Raw genomic sequence first — 21,830 nt, forward strand, 5'->3', positions numbered from 1 at the left:
AGTCCCTAAAATTGTTTTTTTCTTACCAAGATTGGATAGCTATTATTATTATTTATTTTTTTTACATCACATCATCGATATTTATTCAAATATTTTAACATTTCTGAATTTTTTGTGATTACGTGCAACACTAACTTGTCAAATTAGGTTGGCGCCAATTTCTTTACGTAAGGTTGATTACGCGTGTATGGTTTGTGCTGTTATTTGTGGTAATGTTTTGGGTGAAACCCTCTTGTTTATGTGTGTAATGCGAGATCCTGTAATATTAAAAGATTTATCAGCATGGTTCTGATGAAATAATTTGCATTTTATTTCAATTTCATTTTTCAGTGACGTTTTTAACTTCGACAAGCTTACTCTTTCGGTGTAGAAAGTGGTTTTTTGGTTATAAAGATGGCGGAAACAAGCGAATATGAGCAGTTACGACTTAAGAGAATTGAAGAAAATCGTCATATGCTTTTTCAACTTGGATTGCTTCCTGAAGTAAGTACTGTTCACCACATTATTCCAATTTCATATTTTAATATTTACTTAAGTGTCTAGGTTGTGTAATTACGGATACTTAGATTTTGGGGAGTGTACCCTTTTCTAGTGTTCTTTGGTTATGTATAAATATTAAATTATCTTTGTCCTATTATTAGTATTGAGTATTTTGAGCATTTGGCTGTTTAGTGTAGTATTCATAAGTTTTTTTTTTCATACTTAAGTATTGGTTTCACATTGTTGTAGAAGTTAATTTCCACATCATATTGCCTCAGCTTAATTTCTTCATGGGTGATTTTAGTATTTTTGGTGAATAAATTAGTTTGTATTATTGTTGTAAAATAAAATCTTATAACTGTTATGATAGCGAGTGATTCACTGAAATGAAGATGCATTAAAAATAATCTACCTGAAATTAAAATAAAAATGTTTTTATTAAAAATTTAATATTGATTACATAGATCTATCATCAACAGAAGTAGTATTCTTAAAAAATAGTTTATGAATATTTACTCATTTTTCTGCCCACCTGTTATATATAATGCTGTGCTTTCTGAATATTCCCTCAAAATATGTTTTCAGATCTTGAGTTGAAGCTGGCTGTTAAAAATCACATTCATGGATTTCAATGGTGTAATAAGTTTCGTCAGTTTTTTTCACATTGGATATGCTGTAATGCAGATTGGCCCTAATTATAAAATCAAGTGGTAAAGCTGATGTGGAGTTATGAACAAAATATATGCCTACCTTAGGTTTTCCATTAAATTGATAACTTATATCATTTACATAATGACCAACTGGATGATAAGAAAGAGCTTATAACAATTTTTTTCAACAAAAATTATTTTAACCTTTAGGTAAAAAAGTTAGTTTATGTTTATAGAAAGTGTGTAGTCTTCAGAAAATGTAGATGAGGAATTATTTAGCCATAAGTAATTTGTTACATTCATTTAAACAATAAAACATGTTTTATTTTAATATAGATTTTGTTTGTGTTCTTTTTTCATTATAGTTTTAATTTATTTATTCTTATTCTTATTTCACTATTTATTTAAACTACTATACTTTGCAGTTTCAGTTTATTTTCCTCAGACAATAGTGAATACAATTATATGTATTAATTGATTGAAGTCAATCAAATTATTTTTATTAATTAAATGATGTCGATTAAAATTTTGTATTAATTAAACAAAAAACTGACATTTTACCTCCGTGTTTGATCATGATAGTATGTAGTAATATCACGTACAAGTAATTAAATTCAGTTATTCATGTTGTGTAATTTGACTTATTTAAATGTTTAATATTTATTAGCTGATAAATATTTTTTTAATCATAACTTTTTAAAATTACTTCAAGTTCTAATGAGATAGAAAATATAATAATGTATCTTCATATTAGTGTATGATGCAAGTAAGTTTTTTTTTTTTTTTTAATGGTTATGTTATTACATTTACACATTCTGATTAATGAATTATATATATAATTGATTCTGTTTTTTATGGACTGATTATTTTTAATAAAATAATTTTTATTGTTTTGTGAATTATATAGCTTGCTTCATATGATCTGATAAATAAAGCTGAAATACCATATGATTTTAATGGTGTTAAAAATGAACATGTTGTCACTTAAGTTTAGAATTACATTTCATCATTATTTTAAATTTAAAAAGTTAAAATATATAAGATTTATAAATCACTTTTCATTAGACCAAATTCAGTTTGCTTTCCATTTTTAATTATTAATATTTTTACCCTAGTATGTATAAAATGAATTAACCTTCCTTTGCTACAGAAACTAGAAGAAGTTTGGTTTGAATCATGCTACATATTCTCTATTGTACTAAAGTATGACTGGTTGTAACAGTAAATTCACTACTGCCCCAAAGATTATTAGTAAAACAATATTACATTGTACAAGCTTAATTAACCCTAGTTATAAAGCATTTCGCATAGGTGTTTTACATTGTTTTAACTTTAATCATTTACCATGGTAATTTTGTGTCTGGGCACTAACGCCTTGTTGTGCGCTCAGTGGGCAAGAAAAATGTCCAGACAAATTCACTGTGCTTAGCAGATTTAAAATTGCTAGGTCAAGCCAAAAAAAGTTGTATAGACAACATGAAGTACAAGGAAAATAGTGTGTATGATACTGGAGATTGTACATATATCAAAGAACATATTAATCCTAATTAGATATGTCTGAAAGTGTAACTGTGAATGAGAGCTTTATTTGAGCATAATTATTTTTAATTTTTGAGTTAACTGTGTTTAATAGCAAGAGTACCTGATGAATGGTATTCATATATTACCATCATTGGTGGAAGCTGTAACTATTGTTCCCAGAAAAAAATGTATTGTTTCTTACAACATATGTGCCCGAGTTGGTAACACAAAACAGTATTGTTTTTTTTTTTTTGAAGGTACAACATTTTTTTATAAAAGAATAATTCTTAAATTGCAATATTTAAAATTTTCTTAATGAGGGATAAGGGAACAGGAGTACTTTTGAGGCAAAAAAGTATGAATTTCTTCTAAAAGGTTTTAATATTATTTGAAGGTGATCACCTGAAAAAAAATTCAGATATGGTAATAGTTAAATGTTTTGTTTATTTAGGATAAAGGCAGGGTAAAGGTAAAGGCCAGTGGAGATTAAAGAATCTTGAACATTTTGTGTACAATTATGTGTTTTTACTCTTTTATTCTGGCAAAACCTTATAATATTAATTACTTCAAGGTTTGTTTATTGAGGAATCTGGGAGGACCTGTGAAGCTAGAAGCCCAAAAGGCCCAGTGGCCTGTTTTTCAAAACTATTTTCAACTTTGCATTCTGCAAAATTAGTAAAGTGAAGAGTGACTTAGTTTTATTTTTTTTAAATGGTTGAAGTAGATCCTAACCTTACTTAGACTCTTTTGTATGCCTAACATCTAGAAAAACAAACAACTACAATTCAGTAGTATTATTATTATTTGTGCTCATAAAAAAAAATGCACTTGCCAAAATACATGATGCCCATACTCTAAATTTCTTATCTCATAATCTTCCAGTCTCTGTTCTCAAAAATCATCCCAAACAGCCCTTATGCGACTTAACAATACCTTTTTCCCAGGATTTTATTTTCATTTCTTTAATTAAACTTAATTGAGATTAAAAGAATAAATTGTTCCTTTCAATAGAAATTACCTACAGAATTACAATTTTCATGAGTGATGTTTCTTGCTTTTTCAAAGGTATCGGTTCAACTTTGTTTGCCATATTAATTACATATAACCAAATAAAAACAAGAGTCATGTACAAAGTTATAATCTTAATTCTTATTGGCTACTCTTCAAAATGTTATTTTGAACATTAAATTTTGTTTGAAGATTTTTTTGTAGTTTTTAATTTTATCTGAAGTTGAAACAAATTTTGAAAAAGAACAGTTGGAATGTCATTTATTATTAATTACGGGAGCTGGGGTTTAGAGACTCATTGAGGCAAGGATGCCCAAAACTTTCGGCAACATTGTGTATTACATTTTTTTGCAGCAGAACACAAAAAAAAAACAGTTTAAATCATTACATTTCAAGTTTTGGTAATAGAGATGGCTAGGGGTAATAAAAACCTTTTGGAACACTTAAGAAGAAGACATTAATTACTTTTTCTACTGTGTTTTTAATATCCAATAGTAAGGTAAGTAAATACCAGTTAAATTTTTTTTGTAATTTATGAAAGAGGCTCAGATTTGTTATATATTATTTTTATTCTAATGGTAGAAAGTACTTTAAAAAAGGAAATTTTGAATATCTTGCAGTTTAAATTTGTTATGGGAGGAAAGTAAGCCTTAAGACAGTATGGGAATTTTTCATAACGTCTGAGTGTTTCTTAGACTTCCTCAGACAAACAGTCAATCAGTCTCTTTATACAGTAATATAGACATGTTTTTCAGTTGAAGTACTTTTAATTTATGCTTATTATTGTTTTGCGATTAAAATATAACATTCATTTTTATCTTACATACCACTTATTAACATGTTTTTAAAATAGGTCTGGTTTTCACTTACACTTCTTATTTTATTTTCCTGGAGCAACCATTGTAACTAGGGTTAATTGTGTAGTTAAATTTTCAGTGTAGCTTTGATAGCAACTATTGCTATTAAGAGAAGCTAGAAAAATCATTCCTGATGATTGAATTCATCTATTATCTAGTGAGATCATTATAGTATAAATTTTACATTCAAATGAATGTTTTATGCTTTGATGAGATATTTTTGTGGTCAGACCTTGTACATTTTTATTAATTTATCAGACTTTGATTGAAAGCATTGGACTGTGATAAAAATTGAACTTAAATGAATTCAGTAAGTAAAAGGACTTTTTTGCTCTTCAAAATCCACACCTCATTGATGAATTTACATGTAATAAAATGTTTTTGCTGCACTTTCATAATAGCATGATCATTCATTATCCCACTACGATCAATATCGAGCCTTTAGTACTACTTTATCCCAAACAAGTTTCTCTACTTTCTTGTTTGTATCTCCTGGCCCCATTTGTGTTAGGATTGGAAAATCTGATTTTTTTCTAGCTACATGTACAGCATTATTTCATAAACAATCAGTTCTTCAGATCCTTCTCATAGATTCCATCAAATTTTTTCTTGATTATACATATTTAGATTGAAGCAATGAACATTCAGTTTTTTTTTATGAACTCAAAAAGTAATTACCCTACAGAATTGGTTAGTGTATCTTAGCAACTTACTTAGTAGATCCTAAACTGCCCACCATCCAGTTGAAATTTCTATAAAACATTTAATTATATTACAATTAAATTCACAGAAAGTACATATCCATGCAGATTTTACCTGTTTTAAATGTATGTTGTATATTAATTCTACAAAACATTTTCTATTTGCTGCCTGCGTATCTACCTATCTGTACTTGCATAGATTTTTATTGTAAATGAAAATCTGCTTTTATGCTAAAACCCAAATCATGGTGTACAACTACATTACATCTGATCCTTTATTTACACTAATAATATTTACTTATTTATCTTTCACTAATGTAGCTATTAATTATGTATATTTATGTTCAGTTTATTTATTTATGTTTATTAAGAACTGGATATCTATTTTAATTATTTTAAGCACTTGCATAACACTCATATTCAATGCTGACATATTTAAATGAACTGAGATTTGGTTATATTTGTGTTCAGTTTAATCTTCATTTTGTTAAATATTTTATACAGTATCTGCTGATTTCAAATTTACATCTATAGCTGAATAACTTTTCACTTGAGCTATGAAATTTTGATATGTGCTTCCTAAGCAGTAGGTATTGTGTAAATTTTATCGTCCTTTCTGAAAATTATCCCCAACCTATCACTTTTGAGATAATGATTGAAACATCACCTCACTGGTGTACTGATATTATTAAATTCTACATTTCTTTTTTATTTATATAATGTACATATTGATTGTAGGACTGGAAACCACCTGTATTTAAGCCACAAAATCCATTTATCAGGAAACCAGTGGCAGTTAAAAAGAAGAAAAGAGTAGAAAGCACTGATGACCTTCCTAGTCGTAGATCATTACGATCAGTGAATTCAGTAAGTTTTTCTTTTTAGTTTTGATAAGTGTGATTATATACATCTATCATATGTATATTATAAATAAATTATAAAATATATTTTATGAGTTTTTAATGTGATACAATGTTGCTCATTTTATTTAATTTTTATATGTGCTGTATTATTTAGTTAAAAATATTTAGCAAATTTTAGTATAATTTATTTTGAATTACATAAAGAAGTTATTATCACACATCATTGACTGAGTTACTAGTCCTTCCCCTAAAACTGTATTAAATTTTCATAATTATCCTTTCTCTTTAACCAGTTGTTATTGTGCTAGGCAGGGGTAGGCAGCAGATGATGGACTTTGTCTCTTCCATTACTCATTCTTGACAACTCTCTACATCACTATTTTCATCTCTTCCTTAAATAGAGCCATGAATCCCACAACACTGAAAGGCCAACACTCGGAGATCATTTACAAAAACAGGAACGAACTAACCTCTGCAGGATGTTACTAACTTACACTTGCCAACCATAGGATTTTTGTTTTTATTCACTCTGCTACTGAACTTGCACAACTGTTACGTAATTATTTAAATATTTTGTTATTTTACTTCATCCACTGTCACCTCAACATCTATCACATTGTGCCATTTTATTCTTTTTCCTTTGCCTAGCCAATCTGTTCAGTTGCACAAACATTTTGCTGAGTGTTGACAGCGCTACCAATTTGCCAATTAAAAATAAGCAAGTAAAAAAACAGATATTTAAATTAAGATTTAAATATATTGTAAATAAATAATTAAAAATAAGAAGCAAATAAAAACATATTTTATGTAGGTAAATTTATAAATTAAGTAACTAAATAAGTAGTAACATCAAATTAATTAAACGCAAAAAAAATAGTAAATTAACAATTTAACAAACCAATATTAGATTAACTAACAAAGTAATAGTATACAATATGGTACTTTCCTTTCTTTTTCCTGTTTAGCCTCCGGTAACTACCGTTCAGATAATACTTCAGAGGATGATATGTATGAGTGTAAATGAAGTGTAGTCTTGTACATTCTCAGTTCGACCATTCCTGAGATGTGTGGTTAATTGAAACCCAACCACCAAAGAACACCGGTATCCACGATCTAGTATTCAAATCCGTGTAAAAATAACTAGTACAATATGGTACTTATCAGTTAGCATCCCACCTAATTTATTTTAAATAGTTAACAATTATTATAAATTATATCCAAATTGTATATTTAATGTTAATTAGACAAGGGTAACAAGTGAAGCAAGTGTTAGTTTAAGTTTGGTTAGATTGTGTTTATATTATACCAAGTTCAGAACACAGAAATAATGTTACGCAATCAATAATTACCTAACACTTGCTTTGCCTACTGATCTCATGTAATTAACATTAAACATACAAATTAAATTCAATTTGTATATAATTTATAGAAATAGTTTACTGTTTAAAAGAAACTAAAATTGGCCTAACGACCAAAAATTGAATTGAGAAAAAAATTAAATAAATTACAGTATTGTAAATAAATATGATAATGTAAATAAACTTGATAAAGATTGAGACGTAGTTCGAGATAAAAAATAAACTGTAATTTCAATTATTTAACTAATCAAGCAAGACCTTAACCTTTGGGACCAATTTTCAGGTACTGCTTCAGAGGATTAGATGGATAACAATTTTTGTAGCATGTGAAAAATGCCATGCCTGACCGGGATACAAACCCAGGACCTCCTGATGAAAGACTGAGACATTGCCACGGAGGCCAGCAAGCAAGATATGTTTTTTGTTTTGGTTTTTTTTTAACCTGTGGGATCATTGTTAGGTATTGCTTCAGAGGATGAGATGAATGATTTGTAGCGTGTGTGAAAATGCCATGCCTGACCTGGGACCTCCAGATAAAAGTCCAAAATGGTACCATTCACACCACAGAGGCCGGCAAGCGAGATGTTTAGAAAACTATAACAACATCTCTATGATTATATTATAGTAAATAACCGATATAGATATATTATAATGTTTTTAAAAACCATTGGTTGAACAAATATGTGTGATATTAACACTTCCAGTGGGAAAGTGTTAGTGAATCCCTCTGTATCCCCCTCACAAAAGTTTCCCACTTCAAAAAATCTATCCCCTCCCTAAAACATATTAAAACATGTGAGAAAAAGAACTGATATAAAAAAGGAAAGCAATGAATTTCATTCCCATTCTTATAATAGGCATATGGGATGTGAACAATGTCTTAAGAAAGTAATTAACATGTTGCTTATGGTAGAAAAGGACAAAAAAACACTCGCTTTTTCTCAGATTAGGTGAGGTCATGTTCATTTGTTAGCAAACAAAAGATTTCCTTAAAATTACACAATTCACTCGCCGCATATAATCCTTGTGTTTATCTTTCTAAGAAATGCATAGTTATACACTGCTGAACATGGATTCTTTTCTAAATTTGCTCATAACTTTGATTTCGATTAGCAACATTTTTCAACATCAGGATTCTCAATTGAACAATGAAATATCACCAGTAATAATCATTAACTTTTATTATTAGCTAAAAGAAAAAGGCATATCCCTCTTACAACTACTGCAACAAACAACATTAACCAACAACTTAAAATACCTTGAACTATGTATCAAGAGGCACTAATTCGATATATATATATACTATTGATATCACAGCATCAATTAACTAACACCAACACTTCCCCTTGATTAATAATTTGTTTACAATTATTAATCGAGTAAGAACAACGTAACATAAACAAATAAGTATTTCTATACATGCAAATCTTAGACTGAAATACATAACCTACAAAAAACTTTAATTACCTTCTAATTCAAACGAATTATACTCAAACTGAATCTATGTCAGTAAGATATAGATGGGGATTCCAGCACAGATCAAAGTTACACATCACAACCGTCAAGGCCCAGGTGCCTCGACCTGCCTTAGGTGTTTCATCACAGGTAGACCCCGAGACAGTCTGTTAGCCTAGGTTTAGAATCTTGGTTGGATGGAAACACAGTTCAAGATCACAGTGCCCTCGCAAGACGTCAAACATAATCTAACCTGACCGCTTCGACTCAAACCTCATATTTTATAAGAAGTCGGGTGGAAGTACATCTCATGGCCATGTGACATCAGAGGCATTTAACCTAACCCGACTGCTTCAATCTAAATCTCATATTTTTTAGGATCAGGTAGAAGCACATCGCCTGGTAATGTCATGCCATAGAGAGGATCCCTTGAGACAATATATCTACTTAGGTGTAGAGAGGCGTGGTCGGGTAGAAGCTCAGCTCAAGGCCATATGATGTCAGAGCAGCCGGGGCTTACAACACTAGTGCTGGCGGTTGAGATATGAACTAGATAAAAACACTAGCATTCTGGTGTATTAGAACAGAACTAAATTAGACTCTATTGCTGGTGGTTGAAATATAAATTATATGAAGACACTAGGTGTGTTAAACTAAAGTCGTTAAATTAAATAATTCAAAGATTGGCAGCAGTGTGAAAAAAAATAATTGAAATAGTAATAGCATGAAATATGATTTAGTAAATAAACAATTGAATAGAGAGAGAGTGAGAGGAATTGTATATAAATAAAGCATTACCAAATAAGGAGCAATAAGCGATGCTGCCTGTGAGAGGTTGCCTGCGATGATGTATCAGTCGCTATAGTTGGTCATGTGCAACAATACCTTGGTACTGATTGTCGATGGATATTGAATCGTTAGCAGTTGCCAAGCGGTAATGGCAACTTTTGAAAAAGCTAATTAGGTTTCAATAAATGTATATGCACTAAAGAAAAACAATGAAATAAAACTAACTGATAAAAGTGTGCAGTGAGGAAAAGTGTGATAACACTTTTGATGCATCACTTTGATTTGATGTATATTAAGAATGAATCGATCAGTCATTACTGTAACATATAAAACCTATCACATCTAGTCCAATCACAGTTAACAAAATATAAAGAAGCAATCAAAATATGTAAATGCTTCACCATCTTCCAAAAAGATGCAGATTGTTACAGGAAAATGCAGGCTCTCCTCGGACACTGATGAATGAACCGGCTAATGTTAAGATGCCACAACATAGTAAAGGTGGTATGCTGCCTGTACTATCATTTAAGAATTGCAAAACATGTTTTCCATTCCAGTCGTCATATACACTGATTGAGTATATACTAAAACTGACTCTTTAGTGTCTGTCACTGACCAAGAATTTTACACCTCACAGCAACATCAGCCTGTGAGCTACTGCCTGTACTTTGTCTCATGACCCTGTTGACGATGAGATAAAGCGTGTACTACCTCAAACACCGCTTTTGTACAGAAGTCCTGACCCCATACAACACTTGTAATACGACAATTATTCGAAATGAAAAAATGGTATTTGAACCAAAAGACGAATTGTGATACAACACAACTGATAACTATGAGATGTGTAAGATACCATTCAATTCTGAAGTGAAAAAGGTGAGAAATCATGGCCACTTTAGAGGTAAGTAAGTACAGAGCGGCACTGTGTAACAATTGCAACCTGTACAGGACTTCGCAAACCAGTATCCCGGTCTTCATCAACAATCTATCGGGCTATGATTCTCACTTCATCATATGAGAACTGGACTATGATGGTGAAATGATAAATGTGGTACTGAAAACAACAGAAAAGTTGATCACATTTACTAAGAACATCAGCAAAAACGTATCGGTAAATTGCATGGACACATTCCAGTTTATGATGGCCGGATTAGACTACCGAAAAGCAGTATTGAGATTGATATAGACTTTCAGCCAAGGACCCTGTAACACTTTTTTGCACCTTTGTCATGAGCAAGCCATTTCTGGTGACCTAATTTAGCACACCAGGTCCAGATTCCAGTCCAACCCAGACACTATACGTAGCGAACAGACAGTCTCAAGGCTGTCTGTGATTTCACACTTGAGGCGCATGGCCCTGGCGGTTGTGATATGTCCTTAAACTGTGCTGGAATACCCATTTATATCCTACTTATGTCTAACTAATAAAAGTCTGTGTGTTATTATTTAGGCAACTTGTTGATTAAATAGTGTAATCATGATTGAGAACAGTTTTTCTATGTTTAATAGATTTTTCTTTACAGAGTTTTGTCATTACAATTAAATATTGACCCTTCCGTCTACTAAATTCCCCAATGATTTTATGAGTATACTTAATTTGTTTTCTTCTTCATCTTCCTCACCTTCAAACAGCTGACCTCTGTGGCTGAATAGGTAGCATCTCGACAAATCATGCACAGATCCTAGGTTAAAATTCCAGTCAGGCATGGCATTTTCTCATACACTATCAATTTCTACTGTCTAATGACCATAGCTGTTGATGCTCGCTTATTCGCTTATTATAACTTTCAAACAACATTTTCCCAAATTAACCCACATGCAGACACAAAAAGTAACCGGTATGCAACTTCACATGATGAATGCGCATAACCAGGACCAATTCTCTGGCTGTCAAGCTGAGTTACAGAAACTCACCACGAGTCCTAGTCTTTCATGGCCATCTGGCCAACTTCATGTTTCCATTATGTATCTTGAACATACAGATCGCATTTATTACATTTTTTGGGTCTTGGGAAGCTATACAGCGTTTCAATCCAGGCTTCATAGATTATGATTTCTGCAGTAAATTAATTTATAAATTATTTTTAACCTAACCTAACCTTAACCATAACAGCTTCACATAAATCAAGCTATTTTCTCTATAAATTATGCAAGTTTACCAGAATCCATACTTTAAATGTAATTTAATTTAAAGAAAATCTGATCTTATTCTTAATGTAATTTCACTGAAACCAAATTGTTAAGTCCTCAGCCTTGATATATATTCCACATGTACAGTGAAAAAAAAAAAAATTTTTTTGTACTGGCAGTGTATAATTACAGAGGGGAATAACTGGACGAAAAAGTTTCGTATGAATAGTTTCATCTTTAATGAATAATTTAGGTCCTAAATAAGGTAAATTTCAAATTTCTTCAAAATCAAAACTAAAGCATGTAATTACCAAATAAGATATTTAGTCATATGTTACTTCTTGTGTAGTCAGCTGATTTTTCTTGTTAGTTATAAATTATTTTTTGTTTGGTGTTATACTCTTAAGAGCATATTTTTTTTTATTGAGATATTTTGGGAAAATCTTGTCAATATTACAACTGATAAAAAAAAACATTGGAGTAGATAGAATGTTATATAATATATATTTATTATTGATGAAAACACAGCTCAGAAAAGTTCATAAATATTTTAGAGTGTAGTATTTTTTATTTTTTTAACAGAATGAATTTGATGATGGAGAGTTAACTGATTCAGTCAATGGAGATTATGCTGAATCAGATTGTAGTAATTCCAGTAAAGAGAAATACAAAAAGAATCGTGTCAATTCCTATGGTGCGATTGAAGGTAAACAGAATTATTATAATCTAATATTTACTAAATATTTTTATTTATATATTTTCTTGGATAATAGTCAATATTTTTATCTTGTCAAAGGAAAATTTTTTTTTTAAGAATGTTAAATTATTATTCAGTTTAAAAGTTACATGTTCATTTTTTATAATTTAAATTTACAAAGAATTAATGGAAAAAATTATGATTTACTAAAGTGTTGATTTAGAGTGTGCTTACACAATTATAATTACTGATGACAGATACAAGTTTAATGTGAGTTAGGGAAAAGATTATCACAGAATGTTTAAAATGTGTTACTTGCAGATTTTGAAAAAAATAGTTTCTTAACTATGTTAAGATTACATATTCAATATTTTGTATATAATTTATAATAAAATATTTGTACATTTGTTAACTACGTACATATTATTCATTATATTCTAAATAATAACATAAAATTGACCAATTTAGCTGTTTTTTTTTCTTTTCTCTAAAACCATCGTAAAAAATATTAAATTAAAACCATAGTATTTTAATGATTGTAAATGTTAAGTCATAGGGAAAGCAGGAAAAAATGTGGGCTAAATGAATAACTCTTGAGTACACACTGGTTGTTATAAACAAGATTTAGTAAATGGTAGAATAGTAATGTAAATAATTTACAGATTTGCCCCTAATCAGTTCCCTTTTATGCTACTTTTCTTAAAAGCAGTTAAGATTTCATTGCCTAATTTTCTTTTATTTAGGCATAAATGATTCTTAGCATAACAGTTTTGAATGTATTAGCTTGTAAATTCTATTAAAATATGATGTATTTCATTTATTTAGTCCTTAAGGATGGAAGCTCAGCATACAGTGTAAATGTCTGCACACAGTTTAAATTTAAGTTAATCAGACAGAAGCTTTGGTTCCAGAAGCCAATTACTAGGGGGAAAAATAGTACTTTTTAGTTTTGATGGTTTTTTAAATTCAGTTCTATTCCTCAACAAAAAGAAGTGTGATTACAATTTTTTAATTTTACTTTTTTTATTATTAAAATAGGCTTACAAAAAAGCTATCCATATTTTTTTTTAAATTATTTACAAGAACTATCGAGATGAGAAATCTGCATCTTTGTAAAAATAAGATAAGTAGTGCACATAAAAATAATGTAAAGAAACTATTGCTGAGAGTTAGCTGATGTTCTCTGGAATATAAAATCATTTATTATTTTTTACCATAAATTGAACTTTCACGAAAATATATAAGTATTATTAAATTAGGATTTTTATTATACTTTTAAATATCATTACATTAGATCATGTATTGTTACATCATAACAATCCAAAACTAAATAATGATAATGTCTTCAAAATTGTCTATAACAATGGAGTTCATGAAGAGTTCAAGTTATATGCATAACAAAATATTTCAAGTGATTTATGTAAATTTTCATGATTAACAATGAAATAAGGTAACAAGTAATGTCATATCAAAATATACATATTAAATTGAGAATAGTATTATGTGATGTGTAATTTTTGTTCTCATACCTGTGACAACAGCAGTAGTAAGAACACAAAAACTTTTTTCCTGTATATGAAATTTTTTTTATGAATAACAGAAAATTATGGCATTAATTTATTGAGCTAAACAATTACAGATGTAGGCTTTTTGGTGAATTTTCTATTGATCTTTTTATTTTAAGGTAATAATAAGTTGATTATTTTTTAACTGATTATAGTATAGATTCTAAATTACCAAAGTATACAGGTAAATTTTGTAATACTTACATTTCATTTTTGGAATATTTGTATTAGAACCACTTGTACTAACTCGGCTACAGAAATTAAAATCTTGTCAGATTTTATATACGTATAGAAGAATTTTATTTATTAATTAAAATGAGTAAACAGTCATTGTGCGCTCATCGTTTATTCATTAAAGAACTGGACCTAACCTCAAAAGAGATTTTTAAAACTTAGGGTGAAGAAGAATAAAATTTGAGATAGATCCATTTGCAAATGGTACATTATTTAATAGACTACTTTGTAATTTAATAAAATTGCTTCTTAGTAGTATTCAAAATTTTTGTAATAAATTCTTATACAGTGTTAGATAATTCATTTAAAGACATAAATACGTAGTAAGTATAATGTAAATAATTTTACATTTATATAGACTATTAAGTTGGTAGTTATAAGCAAGATATTTATTATACAGATAATTCTTATTCTGTTAAAGACTTATTACATGTAATCTTGGTGTACATTATAAGGTAATTAAATTAAAATATTAAAGAAATTATGATCTTGTAGTTGTATTGTAATACATGAAAAAATCATATAATTTATAGTTTTATAACAGTTTGCTAAGTAATAACAGATATATAAATTGATGGCTTTAATTACAAACTTCACTAGTTTTAAGAATTGTATTTTCAGAATCGTGTAGACAAATTAATTTACTGTGTAGTGTGTACTAGTAGCATCAGATACATGTCCTGGAGAAATGTTTTGCTGTTTTTGGAAGTAATTTTTATCATATTATCAAGTTTGTATTCAACTGTAAAGACATACATACAGTTTGGTTATGGTATCTAAAAGTTAAAGGTCTATAATGCTGCTTATTTTTATTTATGTTTCGTCAGTATTTATTAAATTTACTTTACCTTAGAAGATTGCTGTAAATTTTTGACTGATAATGTGTATTGGTTCATAATGAAACATGCATTTGTCAAAGGTTTTATTCTGGCTCAATCTATGCTTAAAAAGATTCAATTTTTTTATGTGTTTGTAAGTAATTCTAGTAAAAAACTCAGAATTCTTTTTTCCTTCTAGAATAAATTGTTGAGACCAGCATATATAAATTCCTTTAAATGATAAAATGTAAATCTTTTTTCTTTTATTTTATTGTTATCGAGTTGTTTTATAATAATGATCCTATTTAATGGATTTTCATCCGTATTTGGTAATACAGTTTTCTCATCGTCATTGTGTGTTTTTTAATTTAGGCGTAGCCATTGGTGAAATATGGGAGACTCGTATGGAATGTTCAAGAGCAGGTATACATCGACCTCCTGTTTCTGGAATCCACCCCGGACCTGAGGGTGCATATTCTATAGCACTTTCTGGTGGTTATGAAGATAATTACGATGGCGGTGAAAGTTTTACTTACACAGGAGCTGGTGGCCGTGAACTCAGGGGTACTTCAGATAAACCAAAAAATCTTCGTACCGGACCTCAAGTTAAAGATCAGACTCTAGAAGGTGCTAATGCTTCTTTAGCAAACAGTGTAAAAACAAGACAACCAGTACGCGTAATTAGAGGTTACAAATCAAATAGCCCATTTTCACCAGAATTTGGATATAGATATGATGGTTAGTAATAATTTTAAATTTGTCGTTCATTTAATTGGTTTAATGTAGCTCTGTTTCTTTCTGTTCAGAGTTTTTCTCTGATATCTGCTTATGTTGTTTTAATTTGTTTTCTCTTTTTTTTTTACTTAACTGTACTTCCTTTTAGATATATTAATAATTAATCTTAGATCCCATAAAATGTAACTATAAATGTTTATTCTGTATTTTTTTTTTTTAAGGATAAACCTCCTTGGGACACTTAAGTACAGACCAAAATTTAAGATTTATGTACTGTTTACTTGTAAAAATATGTTTATCATAGATGTATTCAAAATCGATAAGAAATTTTTTAAAAATATGTAAGAATATATTAATTTTTTTATCATTGAAGTAGTGAAACATTACAGAAAGATTCATAACAATAAAAAAAGATAAGACAAACAAGCAATTAAAAGTTTTACTTTTAAATTATTTTATTCACACATAACAAGAAAAGTTTTAAGCTACCGTAGTCATTTTATCTTTCCTAGGTTAAAGATATTGAATCAGACTTAATCTGGATTTCTTGTTTATACATTACATTATTTCAGTAAGGGTACCAAATTTGTGTATAATAAGTGAAATTGGATTTTTTGGCTGTACATTTTGACTTGTAAAATATATAGGAGCTTTATAATATTTATTTCTGATCCATACTAATACAAAGATATAAATAATTAATATTATTAATAATATTCATCATAAATTTATATGTACATGTAAAAATTGGTTGTGATGTAATCTATAAAAAGTGTTATACTATGTGTTAGCCCAATGGAAAGTCAGTAACAAAGCTGTTATGCAGATTTATTGCAGTAGTTTTTTCTACAGCTTTCAATAGAGAAATTTTTGTGTAAGACTTGTCAACTATTATTTATTGATGATCTTATCAAATATTTAGTTTTTCATTCATATTATTATCACTTTGATTTATATGACTATTTCTTATATTCAAAATTTGAATACCACAAGACATATTTTTACACATATGTATGATTTCTTTGTTACTTCATAAGTATTTTTTTTATTTGTATTAATGTAAGCATCACAGTTTTATAAATATAATCCAGTTTTATATTATAATTTTTACTAACAGTGATAGAGTGCCTAATATTTATTATAAATAAAATTTTGTAATAAACAAACAAGAAATTTAATTAAATTTGTTCTTTAAAATTTTTATTTGACCGCTGTTTTATTTTATTTAATAAGCTTGCAGCTGTCATTTTTAATTAGAGTTATTTTTATTATTTTCATAATATGATTATTTTTACTTTCTATTATGATTAGGGTTTGTTACAACCTTATTCATTTAATTAAATTCTATAAATCTAATCCAGTTACATTAATCGAAAGAAAATTTTTCTTATATGTGGCATCTTATAGGGTGATTTTTAACTAATTCGAGAATGCAAAGCATACCGTTTATTTATTATTAATGTATTTAATAGTACATCTATTTAATATTAAAGTACATGTTGCCCTTCATCAACAGCTTGTCAACAATCTGGATTAAAGAACTACCAGAACATTGTACGACAGCCCTTATCCATTCACTACACAAAAAAGGACAAAATAGGTACTCTAACAAGTAACAGGGGAATCTGACTCCTAGACACAAAATTTAAAATTCTTTCATTCATCCTCAACATGAGAAAGAACAAGAAGAATACCAGGTAGGTTTCAGACCCTGGAGGAGCTCTCTAAACCAGATCATGAGTCTCAAGCTAATAGTGGATTACAACAGGAAAAGAAACAGAGACATGGCGATAACATTTGTAAATTTCAAGAAAGCTTATGACTGCATCCACAGAGAATCCCTACTAAAAATTCTAAGATGCCTCTGACTAAATAACAAATTAATAAAGGTGATAAAACTGACCCTCGAAAGAACTAAGTCAAAAGTAAAATTTAGAGGCAAGCTCTCTGAACCTTTTGAGATCAAAACAGCACTGCGCCAAGGCGATGGGCTCTCACCGCTATTATTCAGTTGTGTTCTAGAAATGGTATTGCGTGAATGGATCAAAAAATGCTCCCAAAAGTAAAAATGGGTAGAAATTCAAAACAAACTGTCTTGGTTTCTCCGACAACATTGACGAAGCTAAATCACATATATTAGAACTTCAACACCGCAGATAAATTTGCCTCAAAATTTCATTCAAAAAGACATAAATTATGACTCCAAAAACCAACACGATTAAAAAGATGTAAACATAAATTGTAATAAAATCAAAATAGTAATCTAATTTAATAAATACCTCTGAGAAATAGTTACAATCAACCTAAACGAAATAAAATCTTGATCCAAATAAAAAGAACAAACCACTAAAGCTCAAATACTAACCTGCTACTCTTAGAATAAAAAATGGTTATTAATAAACGCAAAAATAAGACACTACAACACAGTTATAAAACAAAAGCCACTTATGCAGCAGAAACATTCTTCCACCTGAACAAACAATCAAAGATAGATAGACTCCAGAAGATCGAAAGAAGAATTGGAAGAACCTGCATCAATAAAAAGTTTCAGAAAGATGGGCAGTGGTGGATTGTGCCCAACAAAGTCGTGTACAAAGAGTTAGAACCCATCACTGATACCATGCGTAAGAGGAGACTAGGATTCTTTGGAAATATCATGAGGATACAAGATTCAATCTTGCATCTTGCTGAAACAGCTAGTACAGTAAGATCTTGACACAAAAAACCAAAGACAGGACGCAGATGGATCAGAGAAACAAGAGAGGATCTTGAGGAAATTAGCCGTATACCAGTAGACACCTCAGATAAGATAAAATGAATCAAGAACACTTGTTTCACAGTCACAAGAAAAATTCACAACACGAACATTTTCAACACTAGAAAGGACACAAAGATCGAAACGTATGAAAAAGTACTGGGAGGACTGCAAGGCCCAAACACTCCTATCGAAGAGACTTTGATAATGGACTGATTAAAATGATCCTGTGGAGTCATAAAAGATAATAATAATTAAAGTACATAAGCAAAATTTAAGATTAAGATTTTGTTACCGTGGCCAAGAACTGAAGCATTTAAAATTTAGAACATTTTGCTAATTACATTACACCAAAATTATTCAATAGATTGCTGAAAGTCATTTTCAATTAAGGAATTGAGATCTTTACATGAATTAAGATGAATTAATGATCTTTTACATAAAAGAAAATAAAAAACCCTTAAGTAACAAAATATTTGGCTAAGTAAAAATGTAAATCTGGAGATTTCTTTTTAAGCAATTCTGGAAATAATTTTTATCAATTTTTTTTTTTTATAAAGCCTTTTTGAAGTCCATGTATGCTGTACTATTTACCTACACAAACTGCCTTACAATTGTATTCCTAATTATGTTTTATTGCAGTTCGTATGACTGTAATAAATTGGTTGTACTGACTATTATTGATTATATTAATGTATTCCTATTTGATTATGATTAATATTTTATCAATGGTCCATTTAAAGATCACAAAAGTTAGTTATTTATTAACTTATTACAGTACTGTACTTGAATAAAGATTGTAAAACCTGTTACATTGAGTGAAAATGAAAAATATACCCACAGAATCTTCAATTACATGAGACCATGAAGTTTGCTTGTTAGTTATTGTAATGGTAATCTCAAAACCTAATTACATAAGTAATTTTATTTATATATTCTTTATTTTATTTATCTTTTTTATTAAATATATTATTTTATAATTTTCTTTTTATTTGAGGAAAAAAATATTTCCCCTGTAAACTGTAGGAGAAAAAAGTTGCAGAATTATCAAATAAGTATTAATATCAAAAATGAATTAAGAGTTTTCTTATAAAATTAATATTTACCTTATCTGTTTTAAACTTGATTAGATTTATATTTATTCAAACATAAATCAATTAAAATATATTAAAAAATAACAGTTCATATAGTTTAATTAATGAGAAATGTCATCTTATCTATCTCTCTACTTGTTCATAAGATATGTTGACTAATTTTTTTGAACAGCATCTTTAAAAAAAATAGTAAAAAATCCCTTTATTCCAAAATCCCATTTTTCTTGGTAACATTTTTATGGTACGCCATACCAGCCCAAATTTTCTGGTAAAAAGCCTAGGTTAGAGTATAAATAGTGTGTATTTGTTGATATCCTACATCCTAAATGCTTGTGGTTTCTAACAGTAAATTTACCACTAAAACATATTTTTCATTTTTTCTGCTTCCTAAAAAAACCACCTTCAATGTGAATTTGAGTGGGACAGAAATGTACTCCTTAAGCTTAGCATCACTCGGTTTAAGAAACGTATTTCTTAAGTGATTTCTCAGTCTATCTCTGTCTAATGCCTTTGTAAAAAAATTTCATCATGAGTTTTATATTAAGTGGTGTAGTATGATTTTACCTGACTCAGTTAATACTAAATGCTTCTGATTTTTTCCTGTTGCAGTGGCCAGCTGTTTACTAATTAATTATTGTATCATGATCATCATATAGACATAGTAAAAAGGATATTTTATAAATCAACACATAATCCAAAACTTAAAGAAACAACTTTCAAATTATTACAAACTTACCATAGATAGTTATTGTATTTTATTGCTTCTGATGTTTTCAGAAGTTGATTTCATGTCAACTGCATAAAGCTAGTTTATGAAATTATGACTGTTTGTTTTAGCATGCATTAAAATTGTTCTCAAGCTGACTTAAAAAATCAATAAAAAAACTTCATTATTCAGGAATATTGTGAATAAAAGTTCTTTCAATAGATCAACCATCATAACAAATTTTTAACTGCCAAGTATGTTGAAAGCATTTTATTTTTGGTACTAAGAGTAATTTTTGCTTTTTCTGCTGAAAGTTTCTGTAGCTATTGTGCATACCCCCAGAATTTCATATTCTGCTGTAATAATAACTAAGATTTCAAACTAAATCATTTCAGTTAATTTTCTATTTTTTTAATGGATTGGATTTCTCATTAGGTGACAGATGAAATATTTCAACATTCTTCACACCACATACTTTGCTATGAGATGTTTTTGTACTTATAGCTTTGTTGGATTTGGTGATAGTATAGTTAACAGGTAACTTTTCTCAGGATACATCTCTGTGTACTTTTCTTTGGAATGAATATCAAAGTATATTTTTGTCACAAAAATACCAGTCAGTACTCTGTTTATTAGACTGATGACATATCATCAGTGCAATCCAACAAAAAACATTTACCATTCAGATTTTACTGAAGATAATATGCATATAACATGAGATGACCATTTTTTTATGTTGATTCTCAGCTGCTTGATCTATAAACTATTTCTAAAAAAATATATAAATTATATATTTAATAGAAATAGTGTTTCTTTGAGCTTTTCATGTAAATTTACCTACAGTGAAAATTGTCTGAATAATTTGTTTATCCTTGAATTTGCAGACATGTTAGCAAATGTAAAATTGTGATAAATCACTTTTTTCTTTATTTCATTAAAATATAGCACACTAATAACTATGAGACACAGCACAGTGTAAAACAAGTAAAGCTAGATTAAACGCTCTGGAATAAGCAAGAAATAGCTTTGTTATATTTAGACGTGTTTACAAACGCATACTTTTAAGTGTAAAAATACCTCTAATTATTTATTTAACCCTTTGAAGCTCGGACCAAAATTTTGATGATCAAAATTTTTTACCTAAACTTTTTACAGGAGGTATCCTTAAAAATACTAGTGATTTAACCATAAAAACTTTACGGTATTGGTAAAAAATGAATTTCTCATCTTCTATTAGTGCTATTGTTATAGTTAGGTGTCAAAATGTTAAGAATAAAATTTTCTACATTAAGAAGTTATTTTATTGAATATATTACATTTTATTTTAAAAGTTTAAAAATAAGAAGTAAATATAAATTGTAAAAATAAGTTTTGAAAATTTTTATTTGAAAAACAAGAAAAGATTTATCTGTGG

The 21,830-nt window shown here is 28.9% G+C and overlaps 1 protein-coding gene across 3 annotated transcripts in view; it reads left to right on the forward strand.

Annotated features, from left to right (window-relative positions):
• The first annotated feature begins 165 nt into the window (after positions 1-165).
• The window catches only part of LOC142326996 (uncharacterized), a 32,275-nt gene continuing 10,610 nt past the window's right edge, over positions 166-21,830 (forward strand). For all 3 annotated transcript variants that reach the window (XR_012756888.1, XM_075369741.1, XM_075369740.1), the window contains exons 1-4: positions 166-483; positions 5,956-6,084; positions 12,395-12,518; positions 15,499-15,864. Coding sequence is in view for 2 of the 3 variants with exons in the window: in XM_075369741.1 (XP_075225856.1) it covers positions 394-483; positions 5,956-6,084; positions 12,395-12,518; positions 15,499-15,864 (709 nt within the window). In the remaining variant the exon portion in view is untranslated. The remainder of the gene's footprint in view (positions 484-5,955; positions 6,085-12,394; positions 12,519-15,498; positions 15,865-21,830) is intronic.

Source organism: Lycorma delicatula, chromosome 6, assembly GCF_047948215.1.
Source record: "Lycorma delicatula isolate Av1 chromosome 6, ASM4794821v1, whole genome shotgun sequence".
In the NCBI taxonomy this organism is placed as follows: domain Eukaryota; kingdom Metazoa; phylum Arthropoda; class Insecta; order Hemiptera; family Fulgoridae; genus Lycorma; species Lycorma delicatula.